The sequence below is a fragment of the Acanthaster planci genome, linkage group LG15 (genome assembly GCF_054643075.1).
Source record: "Acanthaster planci isolate LZ-2023a linkage group LG15, COTS_SCS, whole genome shotgun sequence".
In the NCBI taxonomy this organism is placed as follows: Eukaryota; Metazoa; Echinodermata; class Asteroidea; order Valvatida; family Acanthasteridae; genus Acanthaster; species Acanthaster planci.
The window spans coordinates 14721066-14739995 of NC_141791.1; the positions used below are offsets into that span (position 1 = coordinate 14721066).

General features: G+C 37.9%; 2 protein-coding genes across 4 annotated transcripts in view; one reads left to right on the forward strand and one right to left on the reverse strand.

The window, feature by feature from the left end:
* LOC110978868 (uncharacterized) overlaps window positions 1–11231 on the forward strand; it is a 24971-nt gene extending 13740 nt beyond the window's left edge. For both annotated transcript variants that reach the window (XM_022234184.2, XM_087146233.1), the window contains 4 exons: window positions 4332–4487; window positions 6249–6398; window positions 6747–6875; window positions 7416–11231. In XM_022234184.2, the coding sequence (XP_022089876.1) occupies window positions 4332–4487; window positions 6249–6398; window positions 6747–6875; window positions 7416–7660 (680 nt within the window). In that variant the 3' untranslated portion in view covers window positions 7661–11231. The remainder of the gene's footprint in view (window positions 1–4331; window positions 4488–6248; window positions 6399–6746; window positions 6876–7415) is intronic.
* cfap298 (cilia and flagella associated protein 298) lies at window positions 8254–18186 on the reverse strand. 2 transcript variants are annotated; one of them, XM_022234258.2, is made up of 8 exons: window positions 18078–18186; window positions 15019–15190; window positions 14543–14710; window positions 13835–13902; window positions 13334–13492; window positions 12984–13115; window positions 12147–12242; window positions 8254–11777 (listed from the first exon to the last, which is right to left on the reverse strand). In XM_022234258.2, the coding sequence occupies exons 2-8, from the start codon at window positions 15155–15157 to the stop codon at window positions 11664–11666; spliced, it is 876 nt and encodes a 291-aa protein (XP_022089950.1). In that variant the 5' UTR covers window positions 15158–15190; window positions 18078–18186; the 3' UTR covers window positions 8254–11663. The 2 variants fall into 2 exon arrangements, with proteins under 2 accessions (XP_022089950.1, XP_022089949.1); XM_022234257.2 differs by lacking the exon at window positions 18078–18186 and adding an exon at window positions 18000–18065.
* Window positions 18187–18930: the final 744 nt, after the last annotated feature.

An 18930-nucleotide genomic window follows, 5' to 3' on the forward strand; every position in this document is an offset into this window, starting at 1 on the left:
GCATGTATGTTTCATCTTGGTGGTCACGGACGATTGTTGCTCCCTCTGTGAGGCCTTGAGAAGATCCTTTAATTACATTGTGCTAAGATCTGTAGAGACAGACTGTATTAGTCATTTATAATGTACACCCTTCTGAAAGGTCACTGTGTAACCAACATGTATGGGCTCGGCAAGTGATGGATTGCAGTTATTTTGTCTTTATGAATTTTTTCATTGCCTTTAGTTTATCAGCAAATGAAATCTAAATGAAGGTTGATGCTTGATGTGGCGGTACGCTTGAGTTTCACTGCCAGCGGGATATAGGCAGGGATGATTACTTTACCAAGTGTCATATTTCTGGTATCGGTGGTGCAGCAAGTAAACGCCCTGTACGGGTAGGCAGTACATGTACATGTACATTTACTAGGCAGAGTAGGAGCTTGACTGGAGAGAAGAATTGTATTGTAGAATTCTGGTCAATCAGATTCCAGTCTTCAGTCCAACAGTAAGTAAATGTTTCTCTTTATGAGGTTTAGTGAGTAGCTAAAATGGACCAACATGATTGACTGTGGAACTTGGTTACCATATTAGATGAAAACAAAATTTGCTTAGCTGTAACGATGTCCAAGTAACACTGTATGGATCCAAGTTGTTGAGTACGCACCAGCATACATTGTGCATAGTCATAAGTCACGTTCATTAGTGACTGTGATTTATATTATATCAACTTTACTGTGTACATAACCACATTGAGAGAATTATTCTTTTTCAGTTGAGTCAATGAGTGTTTTTTCCACACAAATGCCATCTGTGTGGAATGTGGAATCAGGTGAGTACAGATCAAATGTCATTTGTGGGGTTTAATGTAGGAATTTACATTCATGCTAAGACTTCACACTACAAATGTTTATATAGTTTGTACCAGTCCACAAAAAATGGCTAATACTAGAACATATGTATCTACTATTAATCATGGGACTAAGCTTTAAAATTCTGGGCTACACGATGTCAATTTTAATGATAAATGTGCACAATATATGTAGCATGCTTGAACACATTTTATATCAGTTGAGAGATCTGACCATTTGAAGACTCAGCTATTCCACCCTACATTTAAGGAATAGTAGTACTGGTAACTCCATATTTTTGTTTTTATCATCTCAGTCTTGGTAGCTTAATCGTTGAAAGCATTTACCTTATTTGCATACATGAAGACTATTATAGTGTGGAAATCAAGTTGTTTTAAATATGTTTGAAATACAGTCATTTGCAAAAGTTTAGGACCAGCCATACAAATGCATTAACCTGAAGAAAAACCAAACTTAAACCAATCAATCATTGCAACTTCTGTTTATTTTCAATGTGTAACCTTAGTATCTCGGTTAAGCAGCTACTGGTAGTTGACAACATTTCCATTATTTGAAATGTTAACAGTCTAATTATTTAGTGTGCCCTCCTTTGTTTCTGATTACTTAGACTGGCTTTTTTTACCCGTGCTGCTTTGCAGACAAAATGTCATACAAGACCTGCCTTTGCACAAAATTTCATTCAAATGGGTATACAGCTCTACACCGATGTAAAAACATGTTACTTAATCATTCTATGAGACAATATATATCAGGCCCAGTGACAGAAATACCAATAAAATTTCAGGTGGTCTTAAACTTTTGCAAATGACTGTAGTAATTTTCAACAATACCCATAAATCTTTCACTGTTCGCTGCATTTGTTTTACGTGTAATTTCTTTTTTATTTTGTGTTGAATTTCCTTCATGTGGACTGAGAAAAGTGAAGTACATGTGCATGGAGAATAAGATAGGCACTTTATTATGACCTCCATAATTCTTACTTGTAGAAGGTAGTGCCCTTAACAATCCTATGTTGGTGGTCTCTCCAAGTTATGGGGTATGCATGACAGAATTAATGGAACTCATGAATGCCACACAGTCAGGGTTCAGGGCCAAAAATGCATTGTGAGATGCGGAATATACAGTATAATAGTTGTTTGGTTAAATGAGAAAAATTAATATTAATGTAATCAAAATTTTCCTGGACATTTCTGAAAGCTGGAGGTTCAATATCGACCTACTTGACCATTAGACTGACATGTAGATGTAAGAGATACTAAGATTGCAACCCCAAGGAAAACTGTTTTCATTGAAGTATCTCAGAACTTTTGTCCACATTGGCACATTTTTCCCCTGCAGAAAATCACAGTTTCTAACATTGTCTTTGAGATCTGCAGAAATCTAAGATAATTTACCCATGAAATTTACATTTAAATTTAAAATGAATCCCTTTCAGTTTTCAGGAGCAAGTTGTAACGTTGGCCCCAGCCTTGCCATGCATTGTTAGGGCCAACTTCAGAGGGAAAGAAAAGCATTCTGTCTTCTAGATCCCTGCTCAAATCTAAAGGGCAGATTTATTTTCAACCCAGAGCTAAATCTTTTAAATGATTACTTTGATCTGAGAATGAAGTAAACTTTGTAAGCAGAAGGAGACTTTAATTTTCTTTACTTCTACAGCCTTTAATAGCTACATGCAGTTCAGGTGTGTAGTTTGTGCTGTTTTGAAGTTGGCAGCTGTTTTTGTTGATGAGTTTCTTGGCACAATCAATGACAGTAAGGACTAGAAACCAAAGAGCAGTTCTCATCATTCCAATTGCTGACACTGGTATGAGCTAAGAGATGAAAACATGATCAAGAATAGAGTGCCGGTGCTTTGGGATGTTTAGATAGTGGCTTGTATTTCAGTATGGAGAGCCATTAACCATAGTGCATTCTGGATCAAGCATCTGCCACGGATCCATTCCTTGTCAAAATTGTGATTAGTTGGTGACGTCTTTGGCACTGGGGAATTTCTGTTGGATTTCAGCAACCCGCAGCATAAGAAAGTGTGTATGTGGTGCGTGGTATGCTGTGGTATGTGCATGTGCTTGACAGCAAGTAAATAAGAATCGAGGAATATAGCGGCATATCAATACCCTCATGTTGAGTGACAGGTAAGAAATGTTTACTGCATTTGGCCAGGCATGTATGTTGGGTATTATTAATAAGTGCTGGGTGAGATGGGACTTTCCCCTCTTAAAAATACTTCTGGAAAGGAAAGATTGTAATGGGTAAAATACAAGCTCTGATGAAAACATCCTTACTTCCATAGTTACCAAATAAAGCCATTTAATTGTTATAGAGTACTGAAGTGAATACATCACCTACACAATTTTGTGCGTGAAAAGCATCAGAGCGAGAACCAGCAAATGAGCCGACATGCACATACTCCATTCATTTGCACTGCAATTCCTGGTTCAAAATTATGTCGTCGGTACACTATAAGTGATATATAACGCTGAATTTCATCAGTCTGATATTGTAGTTACTTAGGGTCACTTTGAAAATTAAAGAAAGGAGGCTAATGCAGGACTTGACCATGCAGAGTTGGATGTTATGGCAGAACAACGTAGTGTTTTAGGACCTGTGGAAATCGAGCTATTCTGGTACAGGTTTCTCTTTTGTAAGACCTTAGATGGGTTGGATGTAGGACAACATAAACCACACCTTTAGCAATCAAGTTCAGATGGATTGAATCAAGTCTGAGATGCTGTTTACAACCATTGTATACATACACGTATGGTTAGAAACTTGCAGACATTGGAATTCATGTGACGATCAATTTTAATGCATAGTAAAGCCAATAATTGATTACGGGCAGCCGAGATAAATGTTTGAATTCCAGGCCCTAGGTTTAGCACATTAACTGTCACAGTGCTGAATCCTACACATGGAGAACTGAGGGCTGCTTGGGCTAATGTAATGTTGTAGATGTACATGTACAGTACATCATTTCTTACCAAGCTGCCACTGATAAGCCTTTTTGATTCTTGTTGATGAACAGTGTGTGTTCTGTCAAGTCTTGAGCTTTTGATGGCACAGCAAGTGTCTCGTGTTATGACAACTAATTGATGTGACAACAAGGTGTCTTCACTTCAGTGTCTCTGTATCTCTTCAGCAAACTCTTTGAGATGCACACTTCATTGGACTGAAATATCTTTGTGAATACATGTTGGCCTGCTAAGTATCTACAGGATGAGGAAATCAACTGTATTTTTATCGACAGAGAAAGTGGAAGTGCAAGCCAAGTGTTTTACTGAACCTTTGTATTAGGATGAATTCTGTACGCATAAAAGAAGTCATCGTCTGAACTTACAAATCAATTGACAGAGGCATTTAGTCATTTTTCTGTTTACTGCCCATATTTCAATAGCCCAAAGTGGCTCTTTACCGACAGAGTTCTCTGCAAATGAACCCAAATTACCCACCCTAATTAACAACTAATTTTCTTCCACTTATTCACAGTTTCTAAGAGGATATTTCGCAAGCCAAGGCGTTACACTGGCTCTGTTACTGTGCCACAGAACTTTGCTGTCAGTTTAACAAATCCTACTTTGAGTCCAGAGTATGGCTTAGACCAGACAACTTTCACCATGACTGAATCTACTGATCAAAGTCAAGGTAAAATTGAGTTTTGCTGCCCTTCGCATATTTTAAAGTGATGGTGGTATGCACTTATGGGAAATGGGAAATAAAGGAACTGGGTAAAACAGGGCTACCTTTAGGAAACCAAATGATAACATTGAAAAAAAGTTGTGTGAGAAATGTATTCAAATTAGCAAGTACCCACTTATGAACAGCCTTTGGATGTAAACTTAAAATGCATTTAAATTAATCACTGTTGCTAAGTTTCTGTTTTCAAAAATCCCTTCCAAAAAGCTTGAAAAATCTTTATTTTTTTAAAGTTACTAACTGTATTTAATTCCTCTTTTGGTTATGGATACCTGGTCCCATAATTTGGAACCTGTCAGTGGCCAGGTACTCAAATATGCACTTTCATTTTTCAGCCGTACATGGTGTACTTCTACACTGCATACTTCATAATTTATAGTCAAATAGTTCAGTTTCATACAGATTTGGGGGGGGGACACCAACTTCTAAAGCACAGCTATACACTTGCATTGGACTGAAGAGGAGTGCATCATGAATAGCAATAACTGCACACATCTGCAAGTTGTAGAGTGATGATCAGCCTAAGGGAAGATGGTTAGGACAAACGATTTGGTTTCAATAACCTGTAGTCATAACCATTCACAAAGGAGGAGAGCTTGTTGGAGGTTTACACTACATGTATCTGGTGCAGTGATGAATGCCATGCCTTAAGGGATGTACAGCAGTAGTTTATTGATTGCGTGTTTTGCTATGTGTCAACTATTCTCATTTATTAAATTATGGTTGCTAACCCTGGCAGTGGGAGGAGTGCAGTTGTACCTAAAAATGGCTTGCAAGTCTCACTTAGTTTTATTGTAAGATATTTGTCTAATGTTACACCCTTAGTCATGATTTAGGCACTTGAAATAACATCATCAATTGACGTATTACGCAGAGGCTTTAAGCTAAAGATACTGGATTGTGTGACAAGGCCTACATGTACAGCCTATGGGGTGGTGAATATTATCGAGGATTTGATTTGAATGAGGTAGAAGTAACAGAAGCTAAACTGGTTAGGGACTACCAAACGCTAGAAGTCAATCAGCATGTTTGGCTTAGTAAGAGTATGGCTACTTCCTATCATGACAAAACCCCATGGCATGTCTGTGGCCACTCAAGTTTGTTGTTTTCCTAAGTCACTTTGGGTGTTCAAGATGTGATCATGTGATAGACTGATATTTTAGACAATTAACATTTATTGATCATGCTGAATGTGTCACATGGATTTAAGAATAAAACGATCTCTTCACATTGAATGTTTCTTGAAATGTCGTAAGATTAATCATATTGAATAACTAAGTTGAAGGAATCTGTCAGATTTCAACTTTAAAAAGCACATTTAATATATAGCCACCATTGTTAACAGACATGGGTGGATTTTCAAAGTACATCAAACATAAAACACAGTCAATGCACATTATGAATTACATACTGTGTATCAGTTTTCTCTAAAGTCATACTTACTGACAGTCACTTACATGTACATCCATGTCAGTGCAAAGCTTGGACTTCTTAGGAATCTTAATACGGAGGATTCACAATAGTGCATCTCCAGGAGTTTGCAATGCGTTGGCCAGTCACAATGTGTGAAATCTGTTGACCCTTTCCAAGCGCACTTGGCTAACACGTTGTAAACTCTTGGAGGTGCACTATTTTGAATCGCCTGTATTACCGGTAGTTGTGAATCTCAATATTTGCATTGAATCATGTTCTTCACGTGCTTTGTTTCAGGTTTGTTAGGGACTGCTCCAGCCAATAATCATTCAGTTACCATCAGTTCAGTTAACATCAGTCTAAGCCAACAACCATCAGCAACGGATGATCAGGATAAAGCAACAGGATTCTTTACCAGTATAATAGCTGCCATAGGTAGCATTCACTGTACGTACACATACTGATTATTATAGAATATGATGACTGCCAGAATGTGTGGGCGGAATGGAGAGCACTTGAATGTGATACATAATGGTGTTTACATCAGGAATACAATGTAATTCTAAGGTTGTGCTTTAGGTTGTGTGGCATATAGGCATGGATATATGTATATTGCAGGCAGTGCTGGAGAAAGTCAGTTACACACAATAAAATTTCTTCCATCTTGCATCCTTCTGTAGCCTCAAGCCAACAGAATACATATACTTCACATTGTGACACCTGTTCAGAAAATAACAATGAATGGCTAGCATATATAATAAATATGGCTTCTCTTAACTCCTTTTCATATTTTAGTGAACACTGAAGTGTTCGTATTGTACATGTTGGTCGGCTGCTGTATTGGGACCATTATGACATTACTGTGGTGTGTTGTGAGACTGAAATGTAAGAATTGCCATTTGAAGAAGAAGATTCAAGAATCTGGTAAGTAATGCCATGTTTTTGTGAATCCTAATATGCAAAAGCAAAAAAATAGTGTAGTTCAAATCCACTTCCCAATTCTGTAGTGTTTCTTCCTTGGAGGACAGAAAATAATTTCAGTTGCTTTTAGATTTTATTTTACAACAGGATTGTTGGGGATACAGCTAGTTAATCTGAAAATGCAATCTGATCTGAATCTCAAAATGCAAATAGTTTCAAGTTATCTTGACATTTCTATTGGGAAGTGGAACATCATCAAATGAAGAGAACTGTTTTCAGGCTCCATGACTAATCCCCAAATGGTACTTGGCATCACTGCATGAGACGCGATTTATTTTGCCATACTGACATCTTTTTACAGAAGTTCAGTAGGCCTCTTGGGATTCCTCCTGTTGATCTCAAAAGGTTAAGAACTTTACAAGTTATCAAGCTGACAAAATTTCCTGATTTCTCCTCCCCATACTGACCACCTTGACCCATCTCTAGTGATATTACTTGCTTTATTCAAGCAATATCATATGATGTTCTTTGTGGGCTTAACAGGGGGTGCATCCAGTACAACTGAGGGCAATAGAACACTACCTAGGAATGGTTCAGTGCTTGAATCAGTTCGACAGGAGAATAGAGTCGACATTAATGAGATATGGAATACACCACCACCCTCAGCATCAACCATGAGACCAGAGAATGGAATCAGTGCAAACCGTAGATGGGAACCTGCCAATACACCACCAAGGGAAACTCAAACTCTACCAGCTGCACGCAATCTCAACAGCTACTTCTCCTGACTAGGCCGGGAATCCCATCTTTCAGCTCATGAATATGCATTAAGTCAGGATGATGATGGTGTCTGAGCTGACAGGTACATGAGAAAGATGGGTCTTGCATGAACACATAAAATATGCCATATGCTGTATCAACTTAACTTGGTTCAAAGACCACAAAGAGGTTGTCTCAGGTCACGCTTCAAAGTGCATTTGAAAGTGAATCAAACTTGTTTTCAAAGGTGATGTATCACCCAAAACCCACCCAGTGTCAGCCGACTGATGAGATATCATGTGCCTCTTGGAGGGATGCCAAATATATCGTTCAGTCTGTAATTGAAGCTCTCTGGATCTTTACTTTGTGTCCACAGTACTCATTGTATGCTTCATACTTATTCTCTGTGACTTAAAACACCTGCTCAAAGTTAATTGCATGTCAGTAAAGTGGCTCATTAAATGTATTGAAAATACATGATCATTGTCGGGGAAATGTAGTGCCACTTACATGCTGATGTACAGAAGGGGCATATTGAGTGATGAACAAATTGCTCTGAAAATGGGTGATGGGTGAGGACCAGACTTGGGGTACTATAAACAACATCATGATACTTTGGGGATCTTTTGGATCAGACAGACCAAATTCTGTATAAGAAATGTTTTATTCAGAACAGGAGGTAGACAGCAAATTTGGATGGATTTGCTTCTGCAATGTAACTAAGCAATCATCACAATTCAGAGAACTTGCAACATTGCATCAAAGTAAACTGGCTTGACGTCATCAAAAGCTTGGTCATCAGAGCTTTTCATTTTTTTCCCAGATAATTTTCAAACTCAGACCAAAGTAAACAAAACAGGGTCCCTTTAAATCAAGCCAAACATTCCACAATGTTTGCTGTTACTCTGCCAAAGTGTTAAATTTTGTAAATAAACTGTTCATTACAAATTATTTATAAAGTTATGTAATATATGTATATGAGTACAGTAGTGCAAATGTTAGTGGTCCAAAGGTTGTAATGTACTGGTATGAACCTTATTATACACTAGTATTGTAAATGTCAAAATCCTGCTTTAAGTATTTACTCTTTTTCCTTAAATGTTTATTTAACATAGGTCAATATTGGAATTTCTGTCTCGAGTCTTATTGGGTATAAACTTGTAACGCAAACAACTAATTAGAATGCTGTTATCTACTAAATAATGCCTACCTGTGTTACAAGCATTAGGGTTTAAAGATTAATAATGTACTACACTTTCATAAATCTGTACCTTGAAGGAATCAGAACAATGGACATGTACATTGTACATGTTAATTTGTGTTACACTTGGCAAAACTTACATGCAAGGGGATATTTGCTTTGAGTATAACTAGGGGATGACAAGCCTCCCCCTGACAGGTTTACACCAACCCTCAGTGTATGTACGACTTCCAAGGCATGCAATTGTATTCATTTTCCAAATCTACGCTCTAAATTTTACAAGAATTGACTGAAATATTTTCAAGTACATGTATCTTTATTGAGTTCTACACTATTATGTGTTGCACCTTTTCGGTACTGGTACATTATTTGTGTTACCCTTTTTGACTCTAGTAATAATTGCACACGCTGACAAAATATGCAATGTGAGAGATTTAAGTATGTTCATTTATCTCAGGAAGTTCAATGTACTGATTAAATCATTCTTGAACACAATGTTCTAGCAATTAACTTATCCTTTTTCCTGTAAACAGTATCACTGTTTCAAAATGTTCTCTGGTTATTGTACTGATCATGAACTGCAACATGAATGGAAATTCCTTGTGGGAATCCAAACATCTCATGTACGCAAACTTTTTTGAATATTTGTAAATTTACATCTCCAAGTTACTGTATGTTGCATTGGAATTGTGCTAAAAAATTCTAGGGAACAGTACTTAAAGAGGCCCATAAATTGTCAAATTTTTCCCATGTATTAACAACTCTTAGAATGTTCAAACAAAATATGTGAACAGATAATAACAGCATTTATCTTACAGAATCTGTCATTCAAAGGCACCAATATATTATCATTATTCTAACTGGAAGGTCTCTCCACATCTGAACATTTCTAAGAGCATCTCAGCTCCCTGGAGAGTATACTAGCCTGATGCCACCATTCCAGTCACAGATGGCTATATCTGCCCTCATACAATGTAGGTACCCACTTACTCCTGGGTGGAAAGAGGCATGTAGGGGTAAAGTGACTTACCTAAAGTCACAACACTTACAACCATCTGACGGGATTTGAACCCCCAACCTTTTAATTGAGGCTACAGGGCCTAACCACTGGGCCATATGTCCCTGTAATGAATGCTTCAAATGACATACATTGTATTCTTAACTGAATGAGAAGTAATTGCCCCATTTGTCAACAAAAATTCAATTTCATATGTTGGGTTGGCAGAGACAAGAGTCAGCTGCAGTTTAAGAGCTAAATGTATGTGGGTAATTCCAGAAATTAGGGGTCCAAACGTATGACTCTTTGTGTCCCTGTTAATCTTACCTTTGTTAATTGACATGGAAATATCTCCAGAATTGACTTCAAACTATTACTACATGTATTTGTTTGACAGGTAATTTGCATTAATTCATCACTCTTGAAAATTAGAAAATGTGTTCTGAGCTTACAAAATCATATGTCAAATGTGACAGGGACACAAAAAAATGGGACCCCTAATTTCTGGAATTACCCACATGTATTCCAGCATTAAATATAGTAGCTACAGCTGAACCTATCAGGGTAGGGCTACTTATGTAGTAACAGTTTGGAATTGCTCAATACCTTGGCCTGATTTTTTGTTGGGCAGTGTTGAACAACTGTATAATTCACAAATCTGGGTATTTTTTCATTAGGTATAATAATGCATGCTTTTGTATGGCAAGCTGTCCTTAAATTTAATGTTAGTTTTTGGTTAAATTCCTACCTCATTATTAATATTTGCCAATCCATAATTTATGCATACTACTAATTAGGGAAATATATACGATCATGGCAATAAGCCATTGGAAATGGGAACATGTATACATTCATCAGCAAGGAGGTGTGTACATGTATATATTTATGTGGGCATCAAACAGTTGTTACTTAAGTGTTGCTCAACTTGAAGGAAATAAATCTCGTAACGGACGTGGTGTTATTTGTGAAACTGTAAGGAATGTTCAAAACAAACGCTGGAGCATCATAGATTGTGGTGGTATGCTGCTGGTATTTTGGTATTCATTTTAATACCAGCTTTTGAAGTGATTCTATTCAATGTAACATATCCACTTTCTTTGCCTTGGCGTTTTTACTGAGACAATAAATGATTCATTATTTATGATCCTTTCTAATTAATTTTAGATTCATACCTGTGCATGTAAAAAGAAATAGCCATATTGTTAAAAATGTATGCATAAAATAATTTCACAGGTGCAAAAAGGTGTTATGTACAAGGCAAACAGAGGTGATTGTCTGTGTAAGTTATTTGTGCATCGTTAGTCAGTCATTTTCACTTGACAAATTCTATGCTTCCATTGTACATACAGATATTTATATTATAGTTTAGGACTGTAAATAAAATACAGTGTATCTCAGTGTATGTCTCCTTCACTCGATTTGTATTTTTATTTTTTCATAATTCTCAGGTGAATTATTTCACCTATGTACAGTGTATGTGCTGTTTACATGTCAAATGAAAAGATGATCTTCATTGAAAAAGCTGATTCAATGAAGTCAGTGCTTTGATTGATTAGCACTGATTCATTAGTCATTTGGCAACTGCAATATGGGCTCAGTATATGGCAAATACACATGGGAATTTCCCACTTTTTACTAATGTACATGCATGCCATATTGGGAATTGGAAGAATTTTAGATATCATTGTAGTATTTACAATGTAATTTGAAAGTCAATGTTCACTTTTCATAAAACCAGAGGGAATGTTACCTGCCTGTGAGACAAAGTGATTCATTCCTCCTGAAACGTGGATATTTACATGGATATTTACATTACTGATGTCACCCAGAGCCGTCAGCGTGTGCCTCCCCATTTCACATCTCGTAGTCCATGGAACTGTCGCTTCAAGCTATTTGGATCTGCCCATTCAGCCCCAAGATGAGAATCATCCATTTCAGTCTCTAGTTTCTATAAAGAGTACAGAGTAAGATGCTTAATACTTGCCAAATTTCACTGAGAAAAAAGTGAAAAGTCAACACTATGACAAATACTATATGCATGTTAAAATGTGCTAACACATGATTCTTCAAACTATTCATTTAAAAACAACCCTGCCATTAAAACTTCAGTCTTCCAATCTAGCTTGCTGGTTTTGAATGGATGAGCTTCCTAATTCATCATGCACCAAGTCTCACAAAGAACATGAGAAGATACAGGAACAAATTAGGTATTTGCATATTGCAAAATACATGTGACAAGTACCATACCATCACTGTTAATGTTAAGAGAAGGTACCGAAGTTGGTTGACGTCCCACTGCTACAAACACAACTATTACCTTCATTTCTTCCTGTTTCCTGTAAGCATAAGCCATCATTTCTTTCTGTTCATCCTGACTGAAGACTGGTTCTCTACCAGGAGCCCCTTGTCCCTTCTACAAACAAAACCAATCACCAGAATCAGTATCAAACAGGAAATACATGTTCAGATAAACCGATTAGCTTGCAGAAATCTTTGTTAATATTTTTGATAGTTTCAATGTTTGCCAAAGTTACATGTATGCTGCTTACTTCAGTCATGCACTATTGTGACTCCAATGCTACTGAATTGGTCCTGGCCCATCTATTATGTTATTGTTCCATTTCAGCAGCAGAAACCAGTGTAACCATACTGAATGTCAAATGTTATTTTTAAGAGGTAAAGCAAGTAAAATTTATGGGAAGCTGTATTTAATCTTGCAAGGTGACTTCCATTATAATAAAAGGTGAAATATGGAAAGAAAGACACTGAAGAAAAAAACAACAACTTTCGGTATCATTTGTTTTTAACTTGATTTTCTTGCAATGGAAGTGTTGGCCCAACACCCTCATACAGCAACATTTGTGAGGCAGGCCACCACATATTTGAATTGGCCAGAGTCAAGACCAGTGATGACTGATAATTACTTTACCGCATGACCACTACATAGGCTATGTGTGGTAGCCATCTTGTGGGGCAGTTTTTTAGTTGTAGAGGGTATGCACAAACGGAGGTTCCCTTGTGGAACCAAAGAACTGCCATAACATGCAAGATGGCTATCATGCAGAGCCTTTATACTGAACATTTTGTGTGGACTCTATGATGTTTGCTGCACTGTGACGCAAAAGTTTTAAGATTATTGTTACAAGAGTTTTACCTTTTGTATCTTGACAATAATCTTTGTCTTTTCATTCTTCCCTACAATATCCAAGAGCTTCTTTCCTCGTTGCATTTCTTTTCCTGAGAACCATAAGCAAGCATTAGCCTCTTCGAGTACATCAAGAGATGCCTACAAAGACAGAGAGAGAGAACGTTTGCAAATAGATAACAAACTACAACATAAAACCAGGGACACAGTCCATCCAACCATGCCAAGGAACAGTGACCTGTCGCAGCAATGTTTCATAGTTACATGTGCATGATCTTGTCAAGCAAGTGCTTTTGACTATTAGGAAATAATAGAAGCCACTTTAGCTTGTAAGTGATTTTTCATTCTCCACTGCTCACCTGAGTACCAGCTAACTCTTCTTTATTCTCAAACTCCATTCTGATAGGATCATGTGGTGGTAGTCCCATGGGATACACTATCATTACAGCTCCTCTCAACTGATCCAATGAATCTTTCACTGTCTGCTCTGTCAAGTACATATTGCTCTTTACAAGATCCTGTTGAAGCACAGAAAAATCAAAATTTCAGTATGCAAACAGTCAGATACTATTCAAACTTGAGCTAAGCCAAGTCCAAACTGGCATAAGTTTAAGTGTCAAAGACCACAGAAGAATTAGGTCTGTGTTACGTTTATGATCGGATCTCCAAATTGACTCTTTTTGAAGGCCTCAACTTAAATCGGCCCTCGCACACCTGTGACTCATTTTGAAGGCCTCAACTTAAAAACAGCCCTCGCACATCTGTGACTCATTTTATTATGTTCAGTCATACATATGCATAACAGTATTTTGAAAGCACGGCGACCGGTACATGTGTCTAAATGGAAACATAAGACATACCTTGGATACAGCTTTAGTTGCCTCACTTATTGTCTTGGAGATTACTTCCTTCATCTTTTCATTACAAGCTGTAAGCAGTAATAAAATGCTTTAAGTTAATTTCTATATTTATGAATTGTTGATTGATTTTATGTGCTGACACCAAATCGTCTCAGGAAAGATTTCCATGTATGGACACCACTTAGTTTTTCCTTTCAGTGACCTGTTTGCCATCTGAAAGCAAGAAAATGTCCTAAAAAGTCAAATTTAGCAGCAAGGCATTGAGATATTGTTTAAAAAACACTTTTTCAGGCCAGTCTCATAGGGTTTGCACACAGGGTGAGAAGTGGCGGCTTTATATGGAATTCTTTCCTACTCTGAAAGATTACGGAAAGTATGATAAAAGTCTGCGTGAGAACAGCTCAATGTCTCAAAAACTGTGGAATTATTTCTGAAATAAGGGAGAAAAGTGACTCACACTTTTTCCAATACTGCATTTTCATGGCCCAAAATTTTACATGTGAAATATATGAATGCGTAACAGTGCGGCACTACAAAACTGTTGTGTTCCTAATACACTATCCCAGAAAACAAGCAACAGCAACAATATAATGTACTCTTCTTGGGTCTTGTGCATAGAACACACTACATGTACATCTGTATGAGACTTCCATTGAGCCCATTAGTAAGAATAATGCAATGGTATCTAGGGATGCATTGATTTCATACCATAACCATTCCTCCTGCCAATTGGATCCTTGCTAAATATAGCTCCACCACTTGGTACACATTTGGCTTCCCACTCATCCTTCAATTTGAGTTCCTCTATCTGTTCCTCAGTTAGTCCTTGCATGTTAGGTGGTAAGCTGATACCGTGTTCAGATAGCTCCTTCATCTCTGAATGGAAATTGAATGTAGAATAAAATTGATCAGGGTACACTTGGTAACTTGTAGCATTATAAACTACCAGGATACAACCTGAATTGAAAATTCTGGTCAATGACATGTAATTTGTGATTAACATGATACATGTTCTCTGCTTTCCTTGATAACTATCCTCAGACATACATCATGGAATCTTGTTTCTAATCAGTAAATTCACTGAACTTAACACTCACTCTGTAAATTATTCACTGTACCAAGCAATTACTGAAATGAATGAAAAGATCAACCATTCTCTTTCAAATAGCATGACTTATACACACCTTGACATAATCTGCCAATCTTGAGCCTTCCATTATAGATAATGACTAATTCCTTGATCAGGTCATCAACTGTTGTGTTGACAGTGGTATCATATAAGAACTGACTTTCATCTCTGTGTTTGACGTGCAGTTTCACCATGATGATGCCAAAATTGTATATATAAGCACTGATCTAAAGTGAATGAAAACAAAAACAAAACAGCATGACAGTTTTAACCTAGTTTTTGCTTTAGACCTGTGCTGGGCAAAATTTGTAGATATTCATCAGTTTGGGTCTTTTTGCTAAAATATGTATGATTAGTCGAAGTCATCTGTAGTTACACCAAAGGTTGGCTTATTCATTTGCATGCTGGATCAACAAATCTGGTTGCTTGTCAGGAAGTCATCTGACATGTCTGATGTACTCGTATATGGAGGTCTTAGTTGCCTCATCTGTTAGAAGACTCACTGGCTTACAGATTCGTTTTAAGGCAGTTTATTTCATAGCAAACTGGTTGAGCTATAAAAGGAAAGATACTGCCCAGGTAATTAACTAGGCATTCAATTTAGCGAAATAAGAAGTCTGTTGCATGAATCATACCACAGTTCAGTGCCCTTGTTGGAATGTGCCATGACTGCCTCATGCATTCTTTTTGTTCTGTGTGTTCTACTTACTTTCTTTTTTTGCAAGGGCAGAACATTAATTCTCCATGCACGGTCAGGGCGGTTAGCACCTTGTCCACACATCTTTATATACTAACAACAGTCAGGCTGCTTTAGCAATAATGTGGATATCTCCATAGGCCAGAGCTCGGGCAACTGGACCGTTTGCCAACTCAACTTAGGAAAACTCAACCGTTGAGACAACTCGACTAGTGGGACAACTCGATTGTTGGGCAACTCGACCATCCGTGCTAGGGCTGCGCCAAAGATCCCAGTGACCGAATATTTGATCAATTATTGAATATTCAAATATTTGAGTAAAACGACTGCGGTTACACCATGGAAAAATCTCTTTCTTGAGTATGTGTGGTTCTGATCATTTCACTCATACAGTTCTTTCGCCATGAAAACGTTCAAGTCTTATCTATTCATATACTATTTTCCCAATTTGAATACTTGAATGCAAAATTCATGAAAAGGGAAAAGTTTTCTTTGTTTTAAATGGAAACAACTGCACTATGGTGGATTATTTCAAGCAGATTCAAATGAAAAGCGGCAAAATCTTTCAATTCAAAAAGTAAATTATTCAGTGAACAATTTAAAAGGAATAGAAATTTTTAACACGGCAAGAAACTTATTGTTCATCTCTTATATCTTGCTAAATCAAGGCTAAATCGATACTCCTAGATGTTGAGAAGCTATCACATTGATTATAATGTACATTTGTGTGCATTACTGCAACTGATTTTGTACATGGTTTATTCATGAACATATCTGCCAGTTGGTATGACTGAATATTTGATCAAATTGTAAGTTGAATATTCGAATAGTGAATTATTCGAATTGACTCAGCCCCAATCTGTGCCTCAAATTCGAACAGTGAATTATTCGAATTGACTCAGCCCCAATCTGTGCCTCAAATGGACAGACAGCTTGACTGTTGAGTGTTGGGACGAGTCACTGATTGAGACTTACATGTATGATGAGTGTGTATGAACTTTACAGTAACTTTGCCAACACCTTTTCTCCAAATTAAAAAAAGAGTAGGGATTGGGAGGGTCAGATTTACCATCTCCAACACTGGTAAAGAGACTAGATCATCGGTGCGGCCGAGGTGCTGCAATGTGGATGGTGTGCTACACCACTGACCACTGTGCATGCCATATCTCCATCACGGCCACACACCGTGCTAGTTAGGGAGGCTGACGCGTCAGCCAATGGTCCTGTGCATGCTGCATCATCAGATCCCTGAGCCTTTACGCATGTTATGCCCGGCGAGTTGAGTCACAACGCAATATAACACACGGAAGTTTGCCCAAGCACATTTGATAAGCAATCTGTCTTTACTGCCATAATCTCCATAATCTTCATGCCTTGCACAGTCGAGTTGTCTTAAAAGATGACTTGGTGCATGTAAAATGTCAAGTTGTCTCCCCACTAGTCGAGTTGGTTGACTTGTCCTGAGTTGTGTTGGTAAATGGTCGAGTTGTCCAACATCCCAAGTTTAAGCAATGTACATCTCCACCGTACCAGGATTGGTTTTACATGTACATGTCTATTGCTTTTTACTGACACAAAACTTAATCATGTTTCTCATAATCTGGATTAAATTTAGCACAACATTCACAATGTAGATGACACAATTGCCTTGATGGACGTAGGCATAGGATAAAAACACAGAAAGGAAAGTGTTCCACATCAATCCTCCAAACCCAAATTCTCACATAGGCCTACCATATTATTATTGACAACTTTCATCTCACCTTGAAGCCTGATCTTTTTTTATGACACTTGAGAATCAGAGTGGCCAGATACGGAACTTGGAAAGACTTCTATATCCAGACAACACTTGATGCCCCTGTGTACAAACCTTTGAGACTTGTCTGAAAAAGCCTATGTTTTTCTAACTACATGTAAATGCTTCGGAATTTTCCAAACTAAATTTCACTTTTTAGGACATGTTATCACTTTCTAATGGCTGTTACAAGTTTTTAAGGGAAAATTACTGTTGTCCATACATGTATATGGAACTCTTTCCCAGGACTCTTTCAGTCTTTACAAGCTCTTTCATTTTTATGCTATTTTGCAAATTCACTCAAGCAGTTGTTGCGATTGATTCAATCCCAACGACATTATGTATACACACTGGTGCCCGTGACGAGTTGACTCGTAATGTGTGGCCATCAAAATCATAATTGCCGGGTTGACCCGTTTCCATGAGCACGGGTGAATTTCTAAATACATGTAGGGATGTAGGGCCTAGGCCTACTTTTCAAAATCAAATACTCAATTTGTCAAAAACATTTACAAACGGTCTAGTCAACTGTCCTAGAATGTACCTTCATATGAACATAGCTGCTGAAACCAAGCAAGCCAAAGAAAAGACAAACGTGAACATGGTTAAGGTTAATTCCTACCGTTGGTTGTCGCCGCTATCTAAGCAACGCAAGTGGCCTCCATTAGCCCCAGTCGAATCGAGTGTGGCGCTGGCGTTGGCGGCGCGGTAACAACTTAACTGGAGATACCAACAACGTTGGTTGAAAATGAGGGCGCTATCACAATGATGCGGCCAGAGCTGGAGCTGAATATGCGCGCGCCGGCGGCTCGTGATTTTTTCCCCGTTGGTGGGCGAGGGGCAATTATTATCATGGGCGTGGTTAACAGCAAGCTCGATCAATACTGGCGATTAACATTTCCACACGTGCATTGGGTCGACAGATTCGCGCATTGTGATTGGCCAACACGTTACAAATTTTGGAGGTGCACTGTTGTGAAACGCTCGTATTTCGTGGTCATTCAGAAACTTTAGTTCGAAGGCAAATATCGGGTTTTACTTTCCTATTATAAAACATCCTCAACCGACCGATTTTCCCCCAAGACAAAACAAAATTCCCTAATTATGTAAAGGTTAATTACCTGAAATATAATTAGAATTATATGAGATAAGGGAGGAGAGACTCACCTCGTAGATTGCCCCTCGTGATGTAGTCTGATCCACCTTAGAAGTAATGGTATCGTCTTCAATTCACATTCACATTTAAGTCAGTGCCCAGGTTCAGGCCAGTGCACCCTGACTCCACCTTGTAACGTTCTCTTTGAAGCTTGAATCGCTGCATCAGATCAGGACTGGCGACGGGTTAGATTGGATCTAGGGAAGGGTAATAAAAACTTTGCGTGTAGCAAAAGGAGAAAGAATAAAAGAGGGAGGGAGTTGAGTCTCTCCTCCATCATCTCATACAATTCTAATTATATTTCAGGCAATTAAACTTT

Bases quoted from the DNA above. Each gene is read 5' to 3' on its own strand.
- cfap298 (XM_022234257.2), bottom strand. The intron at 13,116-13,333 runs GTGAGCAGTGGA...CTGTCTTTGTAG, and splicing joins AAGAGTTAGCTGGTACTCAG to GCATCTCTTGATGTACTCGA. The intron at 12,243-12,983 runs GTAAAACTCTTG...TTTTGTTTGTAG, and splicing joins TTATTGTCAAGATACAAAAG to AAGGGACAAGGGGCTCCTGG.